Here is a 22,887-nt window from a genome sequence, read left to right on the forward strand (position 1 = left end):
CTTCTAATAAAGAAAATACAGAAATTAGGGCTTTAATGAAAAATAAAACAGCAAAAGCACCATGACCCCAATATGATGCAATATGAACCCAATAAAGCATAAAAATGAGGGTGGTGTGTTATTGCCCAAGTCCCTGCAGTCTGAAATGTTTGCAGTTATTGCATATTTTAGGTAATTGTAAGTTTAGAGGGAAAACACACAGTAGGACACTGATTATATGACACTGAATCACTGAATCACTGCTAAATCAACTGAGGTGGTAACGCAGGTGGTAAATTCTGTTTAATTCTTCACGTCATTTAACATCAATTGTGTTTCCACGGTTTGCTCATTGAAGATGTGTAATTTTCTTGTATAAAGATATCATTTATAAATGTTCAAACAGTAGGGGAGAACCTGTAATGTAAAGCTCAATACATGTGATGTTTGTAATATGCCCAATGCATTCACCCTTGCTATTATGTACCGTTGCAATTCAACCCTTCCTGTTTCCAAATTAAGACATTTTAGTAATCAATTATTGTTGATATTTAATGTTTTAAGATTTTCTAAAAATATGTTTTAAAAACTGACCAACAAATGTTTATAGTTTTGTTTTTGGACAGATTAAATAGAATTATTACAAAAACCTATATGAAAGTCTTCATAGTTTTAAACAAGTCAAAAAGGCTTAGCAGTTTAGAAAAAATGACAACCAGAAAAAGTTCTAACAAGAAATTTCATGTACTGACCTACTTTAGCTCTGTTTGAGTTAGAAGTGTTCATTTAAAACCACAGAGGAGCTCTCTGCATAATATTTTTTTTTTTTAAAAAGCAGACTTTTTGTTTTATACTGCTGGGTAGTTATTGTTATGTATCTGTGTGTAGCTTTGATCTAACGGCACTCTGATCAAATACAGTAAAGGCATCTAGGCTAATAATCTTAATGCTTTTTCTTTTGTTTGTATGATTGATGTTAATTGTTGCAGAAGTAGTGCACCCAGCAGGAGGTCGGGAATCATGTGGAATTTTCAGCTACCTTTAGAGTAAAAAAAAGAGAGAAACTAAAGAAGCAGAAACGCTCCACTAGCCCTGAGATTCTTCCATGCTTTTGCTTTGCTACAGAGTAAAATTATTTCTACTGCTTTGTAAATGCAGTATAAACATGTTTATACATAATATACCAAAAAAGTATTTAGCTAACAAAGTAATATAATACATAACCCTAGACTCTTTGGCCCCAAGATGATTTTTAGTGCATATTATGAAGTCAATTCACCTCAGATACACATACAGTATACTGTATAAAATATATTTTATGGTAACCTAACAAACATCTGCATTTTTGAAATGAGTAAAATTAAGTGCAAATATGTCTTGGACTGCACTTGTAATCACTTGTTAAAATATAAAAAAAGACTTTGTACAAACTTATTTTAAAGTAGGCCTATAAGAGTCTTATGGAGAAAAATTCCACATCCATCTTTTGCCATCAAGCAGCCAGTCCTAATTTAATACCACAAAATGAAAAGAACAAATGAAAGGAGGGCATACTAACTAGAAACAGTTTCTAAAAGTTTACTTTTCCATATACAAAATTAAACTTTTGGAAAACAATTATATTGTACATTTTATAGCTTCTATGGCTGGAATAATTAAACAGCTTTCCCTCATTTCCATTCCAGAATTTATTTGCTATAGACAAATGAGAAGCAAAGAGAGACAAACAGAAATTTAAGTAGATTCTTCACAAGGCAACGTTGTTATCTTTGTGAACCATCGTGACCTAGCACAACTCATTATGTAGCAAAAATATTGTCATACATACCTATTCTGAACATAAAACCTACAATAACGAGAATAAAAACACGAAAGATAATCATTGTATTACTTTTAATGAAGATGAATTTGACAAATGTAAATCATTTTGCTGTATTAAAATAGTTTACTGTTAAATGCATTAACTCTCCGCAAAATCTCTACTAGTTCTAAATGTTGATTGTGCCATTGTTTTTTTTTACATTTTATGTATCTTTATTATACTTTATCTTTATAAAGACATTACATTCTCTGATTTCAACTTTCAAATGAGTACACTTAAATAGCCTACATCAGATTATACCAATTAACAATAAAATTGTCAATGTATTTTATAATAATCATACTTGTGTAAATCCCATCAGACCATAAGTAAGGTTGTGAAGCATTTCTTTTTCCCTTAAGAAAAAGTGCTGCCAGAGACTTAAAATACTTTTCTACAGGTTCGCTTAAAGGTTTTACATACATTTAGGTTACATGCCAAACTGATATAGATACACTGGTAAATCAAGGTCTCAAGAAAAGTGTCTTTTGTTTTTGTAAATACTAAAATATTTGAAAAATACTTGAAAATACTTCTTACATATGCTTACAAATGTAAAAATAGAGGAAAAAATCATTTCGGCTCCGTAAACTCTTCTCAAGGATTTAATCCGTAGAACAGAATGTCCCCATTTATGGAGGCCCAAGCCATACGTGGTGTGGTGAACCTGGCAGCCCAGTCTCCTGTGGGGGACACAACAATAGCCCCTCCACCTCCCTGTACTCGCTCTCTCATGTACTGCAGTGAGGAGTCTGCTGCTACTGTGGCTGATTTCCCTGCAATGGACAAAGAAAACATTCATGTCGCAAACAGTAGTAAACAAAGTTAGCCTAAATTTGGTTGTACTTTCTTGGAATCTTTGAATTTGTTCTCTGAGATCACATTTTTTGGAACGCTTCAGTATATGAAACCTGGAGCTTTTGATATCGTCCTTGGATATGTATCAGGTCACTCGCAAACAAAATGTTTTTCTTAGAGTTTGCTCATTCCATCGCTCTTATCAGTTTTTTGGTCTATTTATAAGCACCAGAAGCCACATGTAACAATCCAAACACTAGTCTAAATTTGAAGAAATGGTTGTTTTTATGGAAAGTCCAATAATTGGTCAAATAAAACAAGCGTGAACTTGCATTATTAAAACAGAAAGGTTTTTATAACCACAGAATGCAGAGGGAAACAACAGCGTGCTGACCCCTCCACTCCACTCTCCTCTCACACACACACACCTCATTATCATCTGCCTACTGTGGCAGCCCATCCGATCTTTCTTGCCTCACGAACCAATTAAAATGACTGGCAATAGCGGCATCCCATCACATTTTGGTGCGGTTTGACATTCACTGTGTTCTGTATACAAAATCTGAAAATAATAGCTCCGTGTGGGTGAGAGACATAGAAATAACCAGGACCTTATAAACTGAAACAATATGAAAATAACATGAAAATAAGATAAATTACATAATAGTAAAAACACAAATAAAAGGGTTTTGTAACATCTGTCCAATTGAAAATATAATCTCATTTGGCTCTGATTTCATATATTTTTCTGTGGATTTGATATATTACCAGGCTATACTGTGTTTCTCTAGAATTCTCTAGACCAGAATACCAATCTATCCATTACACAACTGACAAATTATTCAAACAGTAGTAATGAGAATATATTATTCCGGACCTTTCTTGGGATGGCTCACCACAAAATGAATATTCATCATTTACTCACCCTCATATAATTATAATATAACTGCATTCCTTGTAAGATGATACATTTTAAAGAATATTGATGCTGCACTTCTGTCCGTACAATGAAAGTAAATGGACTCAGGCTATCAGTCTGTAACATTCTGCCTAACATCACTTTTTTATTTCTTCATATAGGTTTGGAACAACACGAGGGGGAGTAAATCATGAAAGTTTTAAGCTGCTGAATCCTTTTAAGATAAATCTGAATTCAAATTCTTTATTAAAACAAATGTTACTGTCAGTAATAAAATATGTAATGAATCTGAGTTCTGCCACTGGCAGTTCAATGATATATTATGTTAAATTACATTAAGACAGGTGACTAGTTTCAACTGCCTTACACTTAATCTTATTTTGCAGTCCTTCACTGTAAATGTGAGACTGTGTTATTGATTAACCAGACGTCTTCCTACAAATGGTTACTTGACTTCAAATATTTTTGGAAAGTTGATGTCCTATGATGTGATGTGATGTGATGATTTTAAACAGGAATTTGCCCATCTTTTATCATTATTGTGCATTGGGCTAAACATTTCTACTTAAAAAATGTTTTTATCACACCACAGAACCATTTAAACGAACAATTAAAAGGTCAAAATAAACAGATATTAGGGCTAAACAATATATCGAAGTTACAGAAATATCACAAATGTGCATTTTGCAAAATTCGAATGGTAATGGTTTCGAATAACTGCATGACGAATAACTGCATACTTTAAAATGTCTAGCATAGTCAAAGTTTTAGGCTGGTGCAAATACAGTAGCTGAGAAACCAGTACGGGAATTTGACTAGAAACTAGTATGGAAAAGTGTGCACACTTTGATGTTTGGAAGATGATCATCAATCCGAATGTGACACATATACTCATCATATAATTTTTGGTTTTTAAATAGCCTAAACATTAATAAAATTCAATCTGATTTTACAAAAAATATCTTATTTTAACAATATTTTTTATAAAATAATTTGACAAAAATATTATTGTATCGCATATCCAATTGTTCTTCAACATCGGGCAGCCCTAAAAGAAATGTTAATCAAATACAACACCTAAGATACCTTTAAACATTTATAAAAAACAATTTTAAATGTTGATGTTGAAAAAGAATGGCCATTTAATGCATCAACTCTCCAAATAAAAAAAAGAATCATTATTTTCCAAAATGGATTAGTCACAAAATTCATTAAGAGAAGCAAATATGTGCACTTAATACATTTCTACAAGTAAACAAGCGTGCATGTACACTCACACGCTCATGAGGATTAGGGTGAAAGTCTCATACCTTGCTCCATATGAAAGAGAATTAATCTGGCTAAGGTGACTTTGAGGATAGACTCTCCGTGTCCAGTGCAGGACACTGCGCCACTTCTGTTGTCTGCATAGCCACCAGATCCTTATCACACAGAAAGACAGCAGGACAGAGCGAGTCAGGCCTAATATGTGTTACCTCAGGAGAAAACACTCAGACAATTGAGTATTGATCACAGTTGACACCTTCAAACCAAAACGGCTCATTCAACCGATGCTCTGCTTCAAAATGAATGTTGCCGTGACACTGACATTATCTGTGTCCTCCATCTTTCATCTGGCTCACCTATAACCGGAGAATCGCCGACCCTTCCCACCATCTTGTTTCGTATTCCTCCGGTGGACGTAGCACACGCCACATTACCGAAAGTGTCCAAAGCCACCGCACCAACCGTATCATAGGCACTGTAATAAAATGTATAAAAAAGTTTTGAATATTATTGAAGGTTGAATAATGAAAGGATTAGGCCTGAGATTTTCCTCAGATCTATAATTTCATGGTCTCAGACATGGTATTTTCTGAAAGTCCTTTGAAGAGCATTATTATTCATCACGCTCAAATGTGCCTCTTTCACATAGACTCACATACAATTCAACTTAGTACAGGACATTTATAATCTAGTGAATAAAGAAAAACTTAAAAGCCTCAGACTCTCATCTGAAGTTAGCTTCTGTGCACTTACTTTAGTTTCTTTTGGGTTTCTCAGTCAAACAACAAAAAAAGCAGCATCCTGCTGATGTGAGAGAAGTACGCCAGCTAATGACAGCCTCACACATGCTTTTAAGTGCCTGCACACCTCAAATTGACTCATCATCATCTGTCTGTCAACAAAGGAAATGAAGGAAGAAAAGTGTCCTTTGCTACTCTAAATCACTGCGCTACTCCAGAAAAGTACACTCGGAGCGATTGCCGAGAGTGCCGTATCAGTGTTGATGTTTGTACAGACGTACGCTAAAGAACACAACACGATTCTTATGATCTGCACATCAGTCTTCCTCGCCAGTTCACTTTAAAGGAAATAAGACAGACAGCACAATGTGGGATGAACAGAGGCCCTTGTATTTCACAGGCTTTATATCCCATGAAGCTCTTATTAGAGCACCAGTGCCGTGGAAAACAACCAAGTGTTATGAGTTTGAAGGCGGAGGACGCCGGATCAAGGTGAAATTAAAGAAAACAGCCTCCGTGTCGCTGTGCCTTGGGAGAAATGGGCGAGCGAACGCGCTCCTGGTGGAGAATATTCGTCTGAAGCAGCTGGCGAGGAATCACTTGTCAGGTTTCAGAAGCGAGGCATCAATCATTTTTGACAGGCGCTTGATTGCTCTTTTAAATCACCAGCGATGTCTGGATCTCGCTCGCCGGTTCAGGTGAAAACGACGTTTAAAGGCAGCTTGACGGTGGACCGTATTTCACACTTCAAAGTGATCGGCAAGTTTTGCAGTAAATCTCCGCACATCCATAAACAACCTAATGAAGTGTGCCGACGCTGAAATGAGTTGGTAAAGTTCTCATCCTGTACAACAGGTGGTTGTCTTAACTTTTAAAAATATACAGCCGCAGCAAAACATTTGAGACAACTTGTCTTTAATCAGCATCTCTGCATGTATTGTGGCCATTGTAGTCAAGTTGAATTTCAACATAAACAACCCTCAGGAATGACATTAACAGCAATGTTAAAGACTGAGAGAATGCAAAGTGAGTTGTATTCCCAGTTAGTTTAGTTTGTTAAAAAATACAACTTTGAAAGGGTTTTTGTGTATTGAAATCAAATAAAGTATTGGCCTAAAATTATTGGGGAGAAAATTACTAACAAAAAATAAAAAATATTTGAAATAAGTTTAAAGCACTAATATTATAATAATAAACAAAACTAAAACTAATTAATCTTATATAGCAACATTATATAAACAAATAAATAACACAATGACAAAAGCATAATACAAAGTCATATTAAAACTTTAAAAAAATCAAAAATCAAATTTATAATATTAATAAAACAAACTAAAATCAAAACTGAAATGACTCTACTTATTCCATCATATGTAAAACATTTGCATTGTGTTATTTAAACATAAATATGAACTTGTTTTTTGCAAGATTTACAATCTTTTTTGTCATTTTGACCCATTTGTCTAGTTTAAATTGTATGCAATAAATGCAAATAAAAACAATATTTTAGTTTGGAATTTGGAAGAAATGTTGTCAGCACACAAAATGAAACAAAAATTATAATTTTACTTCAACACATGCTGAGAAATAGTAACTTCAGAACAACTGAAAATAATTTAGGACTGGTCTCAAAAACAATTCTGTGGATGAACAATACAGTCAACATACAGTTCACTAAAATTATATTAAAATGTGCCTTTAAAGGTGCTAATTTTCTACGTAAAAATAGCTTTACCAACTACAGCCTAATATGCCGAGACTTTCAGATTTACATTTATGCATTTGGCAGACGCTTTTATCCAAAGTGACTTACATCATGGATTTGCATTATCTTACATTTACATTTAGTCATTTAGATGAGGGAAACAATGGAAGCAATCTTCCTGTTCGTCTGACCAATGAGAACCAGGGAAATGTTCAATGTCATGAGCTGCAAATCATTTAGCTCCAAAGAAGGCTTTAGTCCAGATTGATGGCCACTGTGTGAATAGGGACCACTGACCAGTGTTGGGTGTAACTAGTTACTAAGTAATTAGTTACTGTAATTTAATTACTTTTCCCTTGAAAAAGTAAAGTAAGGGATTACTCTTATTTTTTTCTGTAATTTAATTAGTTACTTCTGATGTAATTAAACTAAATACTTTGTGTAATATGTGTGTGTACAGAAGAGGAATTTACATCAAAATTCAAAGTCTAACTTTAAAATCCGTGCTTTAATGTATAATTCTCACATTTGTAATTAATAATTATACTTCATGTAGTTTAATATTGTTTATTTGAATGAATTAAAAGAGCCGTTTCATGTCTATCTTTGAATCACTTAACTCATCAAGGTTGATGTAGGATATAGAAAGTAATTAGTAATAAGTAATTAAATACTTTTTGAAGAGAGTAACTTGTACAGTAATCTAATTACATTATCGATTGTGTAATTAGTAACTAGTAATTAATTACTTTTTCAGAGTAACTTACCCAACACTGCCACTGCCACGCCGGCAACTGTAGTTATATAAGAGCACGATGCACCAGAGGGAAGCTATATAATCACCTAAATAAAGGTGGAGGATAATTGAGTTCTAGGGGCTGCGGGTTAAAAAGCCCACTGGCTGTGTTACAGGGTGAACAGAGTCAGGCTATCAATAATGAAGCCGCATGCAGGGAAGGATGAAAGACTGTAGCTCAGCCAACTGTCACTTAGCACCTCCACAGCACTATTTTTGCAGACTCCCTCGGGAGCTGGGGTTACACCCCGCCACGGCCCTGACTCCACCACCACTCAATGCTCAGCCCGGGGAAGTGAAGGTGGCAGGTAAGGCTGCTTTGCTTGTGCCCGTACAGCTCTATAAGTGAACTGCATGAAAGCCTCGGGGAATGACCTGAGATCTGAATAGGGGCAGCATGTGATTGTGTTGCCATTCTCAATGCTGCTGTTCTGCTGTGCTACAACCTTATGACTCAGAACGTAAGAAAATATGCAGCTATAGTTGAAAGTCACAGGTATAAAGGTAAAAAAGGTGAATGATAACTTGCAACAAGAATAAATATATTGTATATTCATGAAATGTTTGTTACATTTGTTTGATTTTGTCCACTCATAATGGTTTTAATGGTTGAGTCATTAAAATGTTACAGTATGTTTTTAAAGCACTCTCAGATAAAAGGAAATTCAATTTCTCCATTATGACCCTTTTAAAAGACCATTACTTCCAAAACACAACATAAAAACATCCAAAAATGCACTTTATGAAGGGTTTGAGGGATTGCTCTAGAAAAACCTTTACTCTAAAATGCTTTCTCTGCGAGCACACAAACACATCTTTCCAAAGATGCCGTTGTCAATTTAATCTAAATGTAAGGTCAAGATCAGCCTCCAGATCAAGTGTGTCTGGGAACTGGCAAATGGAAAACATCTTAAACCACACAAAAAAATGAATGCCGACAAACAGCACAGTCCAACAACAAACGTAAAATATACCCACCATTGTAAGTTGAAGAGCTCTTTGAAGCCAACAGCATACTTCTTGTAGTTTTCCCATTCCTCACGCTCCATCTCTGTAACCAAATCATGAACTGCTGGGAAACCAATGCGTTCAGCAAACATGTTTGCCCCTCTATCCGTCAACATGACGTGATCTGTCTGATTTAAAAAACATTTAAAAAGAGATATTAGCCCTCTGAAAGATTCAACATGAAGAGTGCGTGTGTACTGTAGTGTTAAAGATAAAGCTCATCTGGTATTTTAATGTAATGATACCTGTGAATACTGTAAATTATACTTGTCTGCCATGAATAAATCTGTACTTATCTGGACATAATTTACTGTGCACAGAGGTAGAACCATAGCTAAATGAGGTAAAAACTTGGAAATGATTCAAGGAGCCCGCTTGGGCCCTTGCGTGGATTAAATAATGTTTAGTTTAAAGCAAGAAAACATTAAAAACATTACTGAACAATTCAGCCCACTAATAAGATGACAGCACCAACAGACACTCGTAAAAAAGAAAATTACCAGTACATTTTCCTTTATTTTATGGACATTTCCGTTAATACTAAAATGCAATTTAATGCAGTGCAAAATGTAAAATACAGGTAAAACAACTGTAAAAATGAATACAGAAAATTCCTTCATATTAAAACAGTATATTGTGCCCTATTTTTACATATTTTTTTAGAGTGCACTTCTGATTTAAACTGGTGTTCCACAACTTAAAAAGCAGTAATAGTAAACATTTATTATTTAAAACTGAGAAATTTGGGTTAAATAGTACAGTAAATACAGTTGTGCTTTAATGCAGATGATACAAATTAAAATCACACCTCAGGTCTATAAAACCGCAATCTTTGTTTTACAATACACAAAAATCAGGTATTGAGCAAGTAAATAAACAATCAGTGTTCAAAACCTGTCATGGCTCTGCCTCACTTAGTCATGTTTTTCTTGGTCCCGTGGAAGAGCCATGACAAAGCCTTTGGTTTTATGTGAGAAAGCCATGAGTTGTTGATGTTTTTACTTCTCATGTGTCTTGTCATTGGCCCCGCCCCTCTCGTTTCCTGTATTTGCTTCCCTGCTGTGTCATATGTTTCACACCTGCCCCTCGTTATCTTCCTTTGTTTGTTCCCCTATAAATGCCCTCATGTTTCATTGTCCTGAGCTTGTGCGTTGCGTTCATGTGCATGTTGTCTCTGCCAGAGGCCTCTATTAGTAAGTGTTTAGTCTAGTGATAGTTTTCATAGTTTGTCAAGTGTTGTATTTAGTCTTGTTAGTTTTACGTAGTCAGTTTATGTGCCTGTCTTTTCCTGTAATCGTGTCCTGTTTTCCCCCTCGTGGGTTTTTGTTTTGTCAATTGTTTATTAAAAGTCTTTTGTTTAACCCCTTCACTGCCGCTGCCTGCATTTGGGTTCTTCCTCCACGCAAATCCTGACAAAACCTCCTTACTTTACTCTGATTCACAGCAATAACCTTAGAATAATGATTTAGAATTGAAACAGTATGATTTTGTGATAACTGTCAGCAGTTTGTCAAAACACGTAAACATATCTGCAAATTTTACGATAGATATGCAAAAGGATTGAATGTATAGTATTACTGGTTCTGTACATGTGTATTTGATGCATGTTGGTTCTTGGTATTTTTGGTGTGTTATAAGTTGCCCATGCATGTATAAGACACGTAAAATTGCAAAAATTAAAGTGTCGGAACAAAAGATGCATTCTATCTAAAACCAAATGCTCACCCAGACCTGCCTGAAAAGCCTCGTGTAACCACACCCACACAAATCTACGTCAGTTCGTGGTATGATTTGACTAAGACCGCCCAAATGTAAGTAATAACCTGTCAGTACAATTGCTTTGGAACCTGATGTTCCAAATATGGTAAGAGGCGTTACAATTCCGCTTGCAGTATTCGACCAATCACTACGCACTGGTTAACTGGCCAATCATAGCGCACCTCGCTTTTCAGAGAGATGAGCTTTGTTTAAAATCCGTGCGTTTCAGAGAGGCGGGGCAAAGAGGAGATACAGACATGCACGGTATGTGGAAAATACAGCATTTTTGAACTTTAAATCGTGTATACACATTACATTACATCTAAAACAAACAATAATATTAGTTTTAGCAGTGTCATATGACCCCTTTAATTCTCCTCAAATCAACAAACATAAAATACAAAAGAGCAAAATTAGAGTAAAGAACATACAACATTTTATTTTCAGTTGAACATCAACACATGGTGTGTATAATGCCTTTTATAATACTATGTAATCTCTGTACAACATCACACTGGATTAGACCATAACTCTGGTTTAGTAAATTTTAAATATTAACGTGGTTATTAATGTGATTTTTCTTTGTCAAATGCTGTGCATTTTAGAAGCACAAGGCAGAGCATGAGGTCAGTGAAGCCTGATCGCAGCATTGATCAAGACCTGATGAATTTTTAATACTGACTATTAAAGAGATCTGCCAATCCACTGTAAAGCCAAGGTCTTTTGGGGCAGTCAAGACAGGTGCTGAAGCAAATCAATTCTCATGTATTCCAGGGGTTTTGTTTCTTCAGTGTCCACCCGCTTGCAAGGTGAACTCAGTGTATTCAAAGTGAAAGGGAGTCGTTGAGCGTTCAAGTATTTGGGTATTTAATCCCACACTTAAAAATGCATGAATTGCATTAGATACGAAATATCAAATGTAGTGCTATCATGCGTTTGCAGATGATGGACCTTTCCAAAGCCAACGTCACTTTTCTAAACTATTTGTAGCATTACATTTTAATCATCATACATATGTAAACAGAAATATATACATTTTATGAATAAATAAATGATATATATTTGTCTAAAACAGTGCTTCTCTTGGGTTCTTGAACATACTGTACTGCACAATGAATAAATCATGAGAAAATGACATGATGTCAGTCTAAAGTAATTGCTCTTTTGTTGTAAGTTTCTCATTCTTTTATAGATAGAGCAAGTTCTACAAGATTACAACGTGGCTGCGGTAACAGATTCTTTCCCATTAAACCTGATAATAATGTTTTACTGTAAGTACTTGTGCTGTACCTTTCCTTTCAGTGCATCAGTGTAAAATGTGTCAAACGCAACTCTCTTTCTCATGTATAAAATACTATATAAATAAAAGAAAAAAAACAGACTCCTAATTTTATGACTATAGACGTTTAGGCACTGCGTGGGGAGATAAATCACTGCATCTCAGCTCTATCTGTGCCATTACAAAGAGCACTGACTGAAATCAATCTGAAAATCAGCCAGCATTTATTTCCCTTTGAGTCTGTCATCACAAAGCTACTGAAGAAATGACAAGGTAAAGCTGTGTAGGCAAAGAAAAATCCTGAACCCACAGAGGTGTGATATATCTCCTCACCTTTGAAGACAGCACCATTTAATCAAACAAAATTAGGCCATTTCCAGTCGGCTTTTACATGAAATCTTCAAAGATATCCCCAGATAGGCCTCTCCTGATACAGCAGATAATAAGCACCCGGTCTCTCGTTCCCTTGTGAATTGACTGTGACTTTCAATTGCAGAAATTTTCAATTTTTAAAGTGATAATGTCATGTGTGTATGCTGACAATTAGTGAATCACATTTACAACAATTTACAATGTAAAAAATGACATATACCTTTTCCATCACAGCACGCGCCAGACTAACAGGGTTAGCAATGTTTCTCACAGACGAAATGGCTCCAGTGGCAAGTGTTTTCCCATCCATGATGATACTGTCCAGCTCCACTTCTCCATCAGTATTTAGTACTGCACCATGACCTATACAAGTCAAGAAAGCTTTTACAGTCTAAACCTGAATGTCAAAATGTCTGCAAAGATGCCTGCTTCTACTGTACCAGATTCCTACAAACATTAAAAGATTAATAAAAATACAGAGGGACAAATGGACAAACAGAACAAAACTAGGATATGGTAAAATATTTTAAAGGGGTCATATGACACGGCTAAAATGAATATTATCGTTTGCTTTAGATGTAATGCAATGTGTATACACGATTTAAGGTTAAAAAATGCTGTATTTTCAAACGCTGTATTTTCCACATACCGTGCATGTTTGTATCTCCTCTTTGCCCCGCCTCTCTGAAACGCGCATATTTTTTACAAAGCTCATAGCTCTGAAAAGCGAGGTGTGCTATGATTGGCCAGTTAACCAGTGCGTAGTGATTGGTCGAATACTGCAAGCGTGTGACGGAAATGTAACGCCTCTTACCATATTTGGAACATCAGGTTCCAAAGCAATTGTACTGACAGGTACGCCCACCTTACTTACGTATACATTTGGGCGTATACATCTTAGTCAAATCATACCACGAACTGATGTAGATTTGTGGGGGTGTGGTTACACGAGGCGTTTCAGGCAGGTCTGGGTGAGCATTCGCTTTTAGATAGAATGCATCTTTTGTTCAGACACTTTACATTTTGCAATTTTACGTGTCTAATACATGCACAGGCAACTTATAACACACTAAAGACACAGAGAAACACGTATTCGCGCCATATGACCCCTTTAACAAAAATTACCTTCACAGTACTGACAAATGGCACCAACTGAAGTGTGCACTGTTAAAAGTCAGGAGACCATAAAGCTTGATACAGTATAGGAAGAAACACAACGCAGGAGTAATACAACATCACAAATCTCTCGTCCTTACAGTATCTCCATCATGGAAGCCCACACCAGCAGCCTGTTTCCCTGACATACTCCTGACTGTTATCAACTCTGATGTCTACCTCTTAGCACTTTCAACAGGATTGTATTAGTCATCTATTGATCAGTCTTCGCCTCCGGCTATCCCAGTGTTTCAAATGATCCTCTGATGAGCTGCTGTAAGTGCAGTTCGGATATGAAAAGGAACAGCCGTTTCACTTATGGTGGCAGTTAGCCATCACAAATGAGATTGACACCGACAGGCCGGGTGTGTTAATGAAGTGTCTTGTTTTGCTCCTGCTTTCCTTGGTGTAATCTGATCATTATTTGAGAACCTCTCACCTTACTCTCTAGATGATCATTAACAAAGTGTCAGGGGGGTGTGCTGAAATACTTTCCCCTTTGGAGCCTATATGAAGTCTCACACAAAACACTGAATGTGCACTTACTCTGTTTACAAGAAGAGTGTTTGCCATTGGCATTCTACAAAAAAGTTCAAGGACGAAATTGACTACAGTTAGAATAGAATAGCATTGCATCCACTTATATTTATTTTTAAGAACACTTAAGTGTCCAAACATCTCTGCATCTCTGTTTGGTTTAACACAATGGTTTTGGTAACTATTTCTGCCCATACACAAAGAAAATATATTTAACTTTATATTAACTGTGACTATAAATCATTGAATAAATACTTGAAAATATATAGAAAAATACATTGCTACTATATTAAAAGATTACATTATGTTGAATAATAGCCTAGATAAGGAAGCAGCAGCTTTTCATATATAAAAAATACAAGCATTTGGTTACAATATGATTTAATTATTACATTATATTTTGCAGTATATCCCCATATATTTTTGTTTCACATAGATAACGTAGACTTATTCTCTAGGTTCTACACATTTCCTCTCACTTGCTTGTAAATACATTTGCCTAGTCTGATTCAGCTTCTGCTCCATTCAAGCATGCTTTTACTACCTTGGTAAATTTATTTATGCACAATTTCACGGATTTCCCCTCAAAATCAGCACAGAAAATGTCTGCAGATGACATCTGGGCTTATGAGCGAAACGAACCTGCATCAAACACCGGGTCGTCTTCCAAACACCTAACAGCTTTTTCCACAGCGTCGAGAGCGCTGCCTCCATTCTCAAGGACAGCGTGGCCTGTCCGCACAGCAGACTTGACTCCAGCCACCGACGCTTCGGCTAATGCGTCCGGTATGGCCCACGCTCCGCCATGCACCACAATTGCAGTCTTCATCCTCAGTCTTCCTCTGGCCCTATGAGGAAATAAATGTGCATGTGCTGTCAGCAGAGCTGGTACATTTTAATGCATTGCCCTTGGACTGTACCGAGCTGTGTAATTTATTCAGATGAACACTGACAGAGTGGGTAAATGCAACTTTCACAGCTCATCTCCATGAGGGTGGATGCGGTTGTTTACAGCAAAGCTGTTTTCAGGCTCCTGTCATGTTTACTCAGGCTCCATTAAAGTGAGGTCTCCGAGAGATATAGTATGAAAAAAGCAATTCCGTTTGCTTTACCTGAAACAACTACTTTCATATGTTTGACAAAACAAGAACGTGCCAGCACTAAATGAACAACCTCAAAAATGTAGCCATAATCGCAAATAAAACACCGTTACTGCAGTTGAGCCCAATGAAACAAAAGGACAAAATACATGCAATGTGTTACATGGCTAAATTAATTTATTATGAGGTTTATAATAGCAATAGTAATTGTATTGTGTTATTATTTTAAGTTATTATTTCGTTTTGGCAGGAACTTTGGTCACCTAAGCAAAGGCAGGGACTGTATACAATAAAGATACACTGAGAAGATTAAAATAAATACTTGTGGACTTTGGTAAATGATATAAGAGCACTTTGTAACTTAAAGGGATAGCTCACCCAAAAATGAAAATTCATTCATCATTTACTCAGCTTCGAGTTGTTCCAAATCTGTATAAATTTCTAAGATATTTGGAAGACTGCTTGTAACCAAACAGATCTCGCCCCCCATTGACTCCCATAGTAGGAAAAATTACTTTATCATTTTTTTTGTTCTGTTGAACACAGATTTTGAAGAATGTAGGACTGCAAACAGTTCTGGGCCACTTTTGACAACCATTGTATTTTTTCCTACTATGGGAGTCAACGGGGTGCGAGATCTGTTTGGTTATAAGCATTCTTCCAAATATTTTTCTCTCTGTTCATCAAAACAGAAATGTATCCAAATTTGGAACAACTCGAAGGTGAACAAATTATGACAGAATTTTCATTTTTGGGTGAACTGTCCCTTTAAGTTATGAAGAAACCCAATTGTCTCTAGAAAATACATACTGCTTGCTCCATGGCCGACTGCTAAATGTGCGTATATGTTGTTTAAATAACTTTATATCGGTAAATAATACTTAGACTATCTACCACATACAAACTTCGAGTATTTCAGTGTGATCAAGTTAAACTGCAGCGAGCGCATTTCTCTTTGAACTTGACGAACTCTGTCGACCACTGCTGTACATTGAAAAGCAGTAAACTACCAGGCGATTTTTTCCAAAAACATGTATATTTTGTTTAGTTTAAGTGATTATGTCAGCAATCTGTGACGTAATGTCATCCATGCCGTTTACGAAACAAAACACGTGTAGCACGAGTTTCAACTATAAACCGGAAATAAATGTGGCACTTATCGAAACGTATCGGAATTAAATATCGGAACCGAAAAAGTTGGTTAGTATTACAAACAATTAAAGATGTACTCACTTGTTTTCAGCGTGAAAACTGGATGAGCAAAATGTATCTTCTGTTGGTTGTAGCCTAGCCTACGTACGTCTGTCTGGTACATTAGGTTACGCGATGGGTTGTGTTGTTGAGCAAGAGCTGACCTGAGACCTGTAAGTTATACCTATCATTTATCATGTTCATACAGTGTTAAACTGAAAGACAGAAGCCAAGTGACGGTCTGAGGCATGGTTGAAATGAAAGGTCGTTAGGTACTGAACTTGAAATGAACTTGCATGGTTACCTTGGTTGAAGGCTTTGAAAGTATACTGTAATACTGTCATATAATATAATGTCATATATATTTGAAAATATATGGAATAAAATATTGTTTATATATTGCAATATATTGAATAATACATGAGGAATTGTTTCATATATAAATAAATTGAAGCCTATTGGTTCCAATATAGAGAAATAATTAATTGCATTAGATTTTCCCAATATACAGTATTACCATATATTTTTGTTTCGTAAGTAGTACCTATAAAAGTTGAGTCATTTTACTTTAATAGAGGGACAGACTGGATATAAATATAACTATTTCATTGTAAACCAATCATTATTAAAGGTTATTGTTAAGTTAGTGACTTGTGAATAGATGTGTTTGTTACAAGCAGTAAAAAAAATGTGATTGTGAACTTGGTTTCACAAGGAATTAACAGGCAAAAACATTTTTGGGCTGAGCTTGGCTGATCTCTCTTCTGAAGTTAAACTGTAAGAAAATACATTGAAGAGGCAAGAGCCCAAAGGGCACTTATTAACCCAATCTCATTGGGTTAATGATGAATTAAAGCATCATATTTCTTCTAGTGGGTCTTACTCATTGATCTGAGTGTTGCTCATGCATTTAAGAAGACAACTGGGAGATCAAACGCTTAAGCTATGGATTCCTTATTTAGATGTGGTTTGCGACTAATGAGAAGGGAAACACTAGCTGTTGTTTGTCCCTGAAAATGATAGCAAGTTCATTTCCCTTTCTGCCACACTGCAAAACAAATGGCAGACACTCCCAATGACTTGCACTGTGTGATGTATGGGAAGGTATATACTCGGTGATGTATTGCCCACCGCTCACCAATTCATTTGCACCTGCGAACCATTTGTTTCTTAGAATCAATGACACATATTTCTACAAACATCCTGAATGTTGTGCATTTGTGGCAATTACATTTATCGGATTCCCCCTCCACAATTGAATGAGAAAAATGGCAGCCACTACCTCTGATTGGTTTAAGATTCTGGGATTTTAGCAATGTCGTTCATCTGATTATGGCCATTCATCTTTTTTTTTTACTTCTTTGTGCTCTACGTTTTGTCTTAGTTTTACAATATAGTCCATTTGTCATTTTCCTTCAGATGGTCAGTATTCCATGTGTAGCACACAATAGGTCACAAACTGTACTTTTGACTAGAGTGATGATGATCTCAACTGGGTGCCAAATGGTATTGAATCTGTGGGAAAGAGGGCATAAGGTACTGTAGCTCGAGGATTACATTCTGCAAACTGAATCTATTATGTTTAGGATTCCTCACACCGGGTGCCTACATTGGAGAATAAAGAAAATAATACTCATGCTATAAATTCAGAGGACAAGCTGGAACTTATAGCATTTGAAAACATTATTGAATTACAATCTCTGTGGTTTTCTTATTTTACCACAAACTCAATTTTCGGATGTAGATTTACTGTGTGGATAGATTTACTGAGGGTTTTGATAGAATATTTCGTATTCAGACTTATGCAGAACGCATTGTTTTGTATACCGGAATACCTCAGCTGTCTTTTATCTCAGTAATGGTCCTCAAAAGACAGGACCCTTCTAGCATTGTATACAAGTTACATAGGAAGCAAAATGAGTTATTCTTAATTAATCATGGAAAGGTCTCTGAGTGGAATAAGTTGGCTAAAATAACTGCTGAAATTAGGAAGCCCTGTGGTTAAAAAAAGCTATTTCAATTAATAACGTAAAGGTTTTTATATTCAAATTTTTTTGCCCACAGGCTCTTTTTAAATGGTCCTTTACAAGGGAGCTCACAGTGGAACTTATTGTGGATGACAAAGGGTTTTGACTTGTCAGGGTACTGCAGACTCTCTATTTAACCCTGCCTGCGTAAAGTCATATGGCCAGGGGCAGTGGCAGCCATTTTCAGCCCGGGTCTTTACTATTGTGATGGATTTTCCTAACATTGTCTCACCAAATTTTCCTCTAAGCACACAAATGTTATGTTCTGTAGGTGAGAGCTTTATAAATCTTTAAATTAACAGCAGGAAACATCTTGGCGCCCAACACCCACGCAATAATACAGTTATTCTCACAAAATCTTAAATTAAGTTCATTTTCCTTACCCTGTTGGCAAGGTTTTGTTATATTTTGAGCATAATGCCGCAAAAGTTTGGCTAGATTTATGCTTCATAAAAAAATATTTGCCAACGGGGTAAGAATTATTTCCATACTGTAAAATCTTAATAACAATACTTCCTTTCTTGTGTATATAGATATGAATTGTGTATTTTCTTAGTAAACCACTTTTATTATAAATAAACGTCTCTAAAGGTGTCCAATTCATATGGTCTAGTTACACATATAGTCACCTGATTACATTTTGACTTAAATTTTACCTGGCTTAAGAATTTAAGTGACAACAAAGTGTAATACAACAAAGAGTTGCCGTACAACACATGTATCAAAAAAAGTTTTCACCTGTGAGGGTGGAATTGATTGATTTGTGTGAAGCATAGAGCTTATAATATAAATAAATACATAAATCTCAAAGCGAAGAAACAGAAGGTTGATGTGAGTCAGGGGCCTGTGATTCCATTTGAACCTTTGGTCCTCAAATTGAGCAAAACTTAATATCCTATTACCCTATTTCCTTCCCTCTCTGTAGGCTATTTCTCTCAATAGTGCTGGTTAATAATTCACACTGTGGGCTATTGTATTTCCACAATCTGAGACTCGGCTAAAATAACAAAGCTGTCATTCCTATGCTGGTTACATTTGCTCAAAGATACACAAAAAAGTGTCTCATGAAAGTGTGTATCAGGTTTCAGACACCTGAAAGTTATCGGTCAATTTTTGACTTGTAACCAGTGGAGATAAATTTCTTACAAGGTCAGGTATGCCATTCTCTCATGCACACTTAATTTTATGTTTTGAATTGTTATATATAATGTTATAAAGTAGTTTGATTGTATGATTTAAGATTGCGTATTTTAAACACATGGTGTTGTCACAGCTCTGTAATCCATCACTTAAAAATCTTAGATCATTTTTCCCAAAATTAAAAAAGGCCTAATTGTCCATCAGTTCTGGATGTGTCATTAATCGATTTTTTTTTGAAAATTCACTTGAGACAAAGTTTGATTGGTACCATATGTTAAGAATCATATTTTGTGAAAAAAATTTGTTCAAGTTTAAATGACAGATGTTTTTGTTTATGGTCTTTGAACGAGATGTTTATGGAAAGTTATGCTTCAAATGCATCACTACTCTGAGAAAATACTATCTCATCTATTGCTGACAAGCACGTTTGTGACTGCTTCCCTCCTACAGAAAAAAATGGACATTTTTACGTTATTAATAATTAGAAAGAGCCTCATCCACTTGATCCTGTAGTATTTTTTTTTACCACTAGAGTGCTGCAGAAAGCCATTTTAACTGGTTTGATACATACATGCAAAGTAAATTATGACAAAGTGTTGAGAGTAGCAGCAGAAGCTACATTAATCCTTGACTAAATGCCTATTTAACGTCACAGAATTTATTAATATATTTCTACAGTGGCTGGTAGAAACAAAAGCAGTGAATGAAGTGATTGATGGTGTGGTTTAGAATAACGGTGCATGCTGATGAAATTTCATCCGCTAATGTCTACTCTGTGACATATCAAAGTAAATATTTCAATGATTATAAACAAGAAGACATTGAATAAAAATGAAAAGAATGAGAAAGACAGAGCAGAAGGAAATTAGCCTAAGTGAATGTCTTTTGATGAATCACAATCTAATGATAAAAAGGTTTTTCATCTTGCAGAAAGGGACCAAAGAAGCATATTGAGAAGCATTTGCTCTTCAATAGAATTTCATTATGGTGAGTGATGTATAGAAGTTGTTGATCCTCCACAAAACCTTATTTCTTTTCCCTTAATCCTTTCCTATTCACTAACCTCAAAAATCAATACTGTATATGAGCACAAATCCGTTTGATTATCCTATTTGCCAGACTGATTCCAACCAGACACCTACAATTATACAACATGAACCTGCAGCTACCTGATTTGAATGAGTTGAAGAAATTCCGATGTTAAAGTGAGATATCAACCCCATGTCTCTGTTTTTCATGCAAGTGACAATTCCTGTGACTGTATAGGTAGCTATTATTTTATTTACACAAAATTACTTTACATTAAAATATTTAGTAGATTTGCCTCAAAAGCTTTAAAAGGACAGTTCACCCAAAAATGAAAGTTCTGTCATCATTTACACACCCTCTTATCATTTCAAATCTGTATGAAACCCACATGTCTTTCTTCTGCAGAGCACAAAAGAAGATATTTTTAAGAATGTTGATAACTGAACAACGGTGGTCCCCATTAACTTGCATTGGTTTTGTATCCATAGAAGTGAATGGGTACTGTCATTCTTCAAATATCTTCTTTTGTGTTCCGTTGAAGAAAGAAAGCCGTACATGTTTGAAATGACAAGAGGGTGAGTAAATGATAACAGAAGTTTCATTTTGGGGGGAACTATCCCTTTAAAAACATTTACAAGATGGACAAACCCATGATGATGATAGATAGACAAATATGAAAACCTTATAAAAAAGAATGTTGTTTAGTTAAACAAAAATGAACTGTGCAGTATACATACGCATTCATTTTGCAGAAGGCACAGCTTCTTACATCCCATAATATTAATTTGTGTATCCACAGGCCACTATTTTTTATCCGTTACAGTAGCGTGTGTTTATTTATGGATGCTCCTTATTCGTAGCCCCTTAGTATGAATATCCTGGCAGCAGTATTCACATGAGGCTTGATGTTTTACTTTGTGATCAAATGACCAAATGTTTTAAATTTATAGCGTCAACCCTCAACACACTCTCTGTGTGGACCAGTATTCGGTAATTATGTTCATAGTTCACAGGCAGACAGTAAATATGACACTTGGGGTGCAGATGTTTGCCAACAGCACTGTAATCCATTCAGTTATTAATTACGCAAGCTGGTCCCTGTTCTTCCTTTCACTGCCTCCTACTTTTCTCTCCGTGGCTACCCCCCCCCCCCCCCCATATGTGCTTGGCTGTTTGGCTAAGTGTTAGTGTGTGTTTGTGAGTGTTTGCACTATCTGTGACTGTCTGTCACAACAGCTTAATCCATCTTGGCAAACTGAGGCAAATGGCAAATCCACTGATTAGTATTCATGGACGCTACCAAATATCCAACGCTGCTGTTCGGAACGAGTAACTTACGTTTGTCCTAGTTATTTATGAATTTACATTTCTAATAAACAAAATAATTTTACCACTAGTTTCACGAGTCACTATTAAGTTTCATGCGTAAATAGTCACAGAATTCAGTATGCAAACCGAAATAATATTTGCAAGTTTAAATGCATTTGCTGTTTGAAGCCATACGATCAATTCAGTCCAAAATAAAGGCATAAAATATACGTTTTAAGTATTAAATTGACTATAGTGTACAAAACCGTTTGCATAAAAGATAAAGTGTCCAGGACCATGGACAGGGGTGACATGTCAGCAGTGGGACGAGTAGCTTAGCCCGTCACACAGACGCAAAACCATATAGACAATATCAGATTTTTGCATGCAGTCCACCAATCCAGATATAGATGGGCGGAGTGAAAACATAGATTCTCCGACTGAGGTGGGAGGTTTTATATGAAAGACTTGCGTTTATATCGCGATTGAGGATATGGGTACACAGCATTGATATCTCCCACATTGTATGCTCCACGCGTGCGAAAAACCGAGTCCTCCCAGATATTACGCAGTCTATTTAAAAGCAACATCCACAGACTCATTCCATCACTCAGCACTTCGGTCGTCTCACCTGCACTCGCGGTGTTCGGGAGAGGTATATGATGGATCAGGACAAGTACTTGCCAGAGCTCATAACCGAGAAGGAAAGCTTGGACCCGTCGTTCGTGCATGCCTTGCGCCTTCTCGCTGAAGGTAAACTATGTTTTTTTTGGCTCGGATCTGTCTGGTGTGGCGTCCTTGCTGTATCTTGATCTTGCTGTCATGGTGTATAAAATATGTTTTAATAATTTTGATGCACGCTACCAACGCCCGTTCTTGAACACTTGACGAATCTGGCGCGTCAGGTGTTTATCAGTCG

The 22,887-nt window shown here is 36.0% G+C and overlaps 2 protein-coding genes across 6 annotated transcripts in view; one reads left to right on the forward strand and one right to left on the reverse strand.

Annotated features, from left to right (window-relative positions):
- Nucleotides 1-1,934: 1,934 nt before the first annotated feature.
- On the reverse strand, nucleotides 1,935-22,707 carry si:dkey-103j14.5 (isoaspartyl peptidase/L-asparaginase). Its single transcript, XM_057342759.1, has 7 exons — nucleotides 22,600-22,707; nucleotides 14,816-15,021; nucleotides 12,702-12,844; nucleotides 9,043-9,200; nucleotides 5,180-5,298; nucleotides 4,868-4,978; nucleotides 1,935-2,616 (listed from the first exon to the last, which is right to left on the reverse strand). The coding sequence occupies exons 2-7, from the start codon at nucleotides 15,000-15,002 to the stop codon at nucleotides 2,438-2,440; spliced, it is 897 nt and encodes a 298-aa protein (XP_057198742.1). The 5' UTR covers nucleotides 15,003-15,021; nucleotides 22,600-22,707; the 3' UTR covers nucleotides 1,935-2,437.
- Nucleotides 22,351-22,887, forward strand: part of khdrbs2 (KH domain containing, RNA binding, signal transduction associated 2) — a 67,463-nt gene continuing 66,926 nt past the window's right edge. For 2 of the 5 annotated variants that reach the window (XM_057342751.1, XM_057342752.1), the window contains exon 1: nucleotides 22,351-22,721. In XM_057342751.1, the coding sequence (XP_057198734.1) occupies nucleotides 22,628-22,721 (94 nt within the window). In that variant the 5' untranslated portion in view covers nucleotides 22,351-22,627. The remainder of the gene's footprint in view (nucleotides 22,722-22,887) is intronic. The other 3 variants (XM_057342754.1, XM_057342753.1, XM_057342757.1) reach the window with 2 other exon arrangements.

This window comes from Triplophysa rosa, linkage group LG9, assembly GCF_024868665.1.
Source record: "Triplophysa rosa linkage group LG9, Trosa_1v2, whole genome shotgun sequence".
Lineage (NCBI taxonomy): Eukaryota > Metazoa > Chordata > Actinopteri > Cypriniformes > Nemacheilidae > Triplophysa > Triplophysa rosa.

Bases quoted from the DNA above. Each gene is read 5' to 3' on its own strand.
- si:dkey-103j14.5 (XM_057342759.1), bottom strand. From the start codon at position 15,002: ATGAAGACTGCAATTGTGGTGCATGGCGGAGCGTGGGCCATACCGGAC. The intron at 12,845-14,815 runs GTTCGTTTCGCT...TGACTTGTATAG, and splicing joins CGACCCGGTGTTTGATGCAG to GTCATGGTGCAGTACTAAAT. The intron at 4,979-5,179 runs GTGAGCCAGATG...CTGTGTGATAAG, and splicing joins CGGCGATTCTCCGGTTATAG to GATCTGGTGGCTATGCAGAC.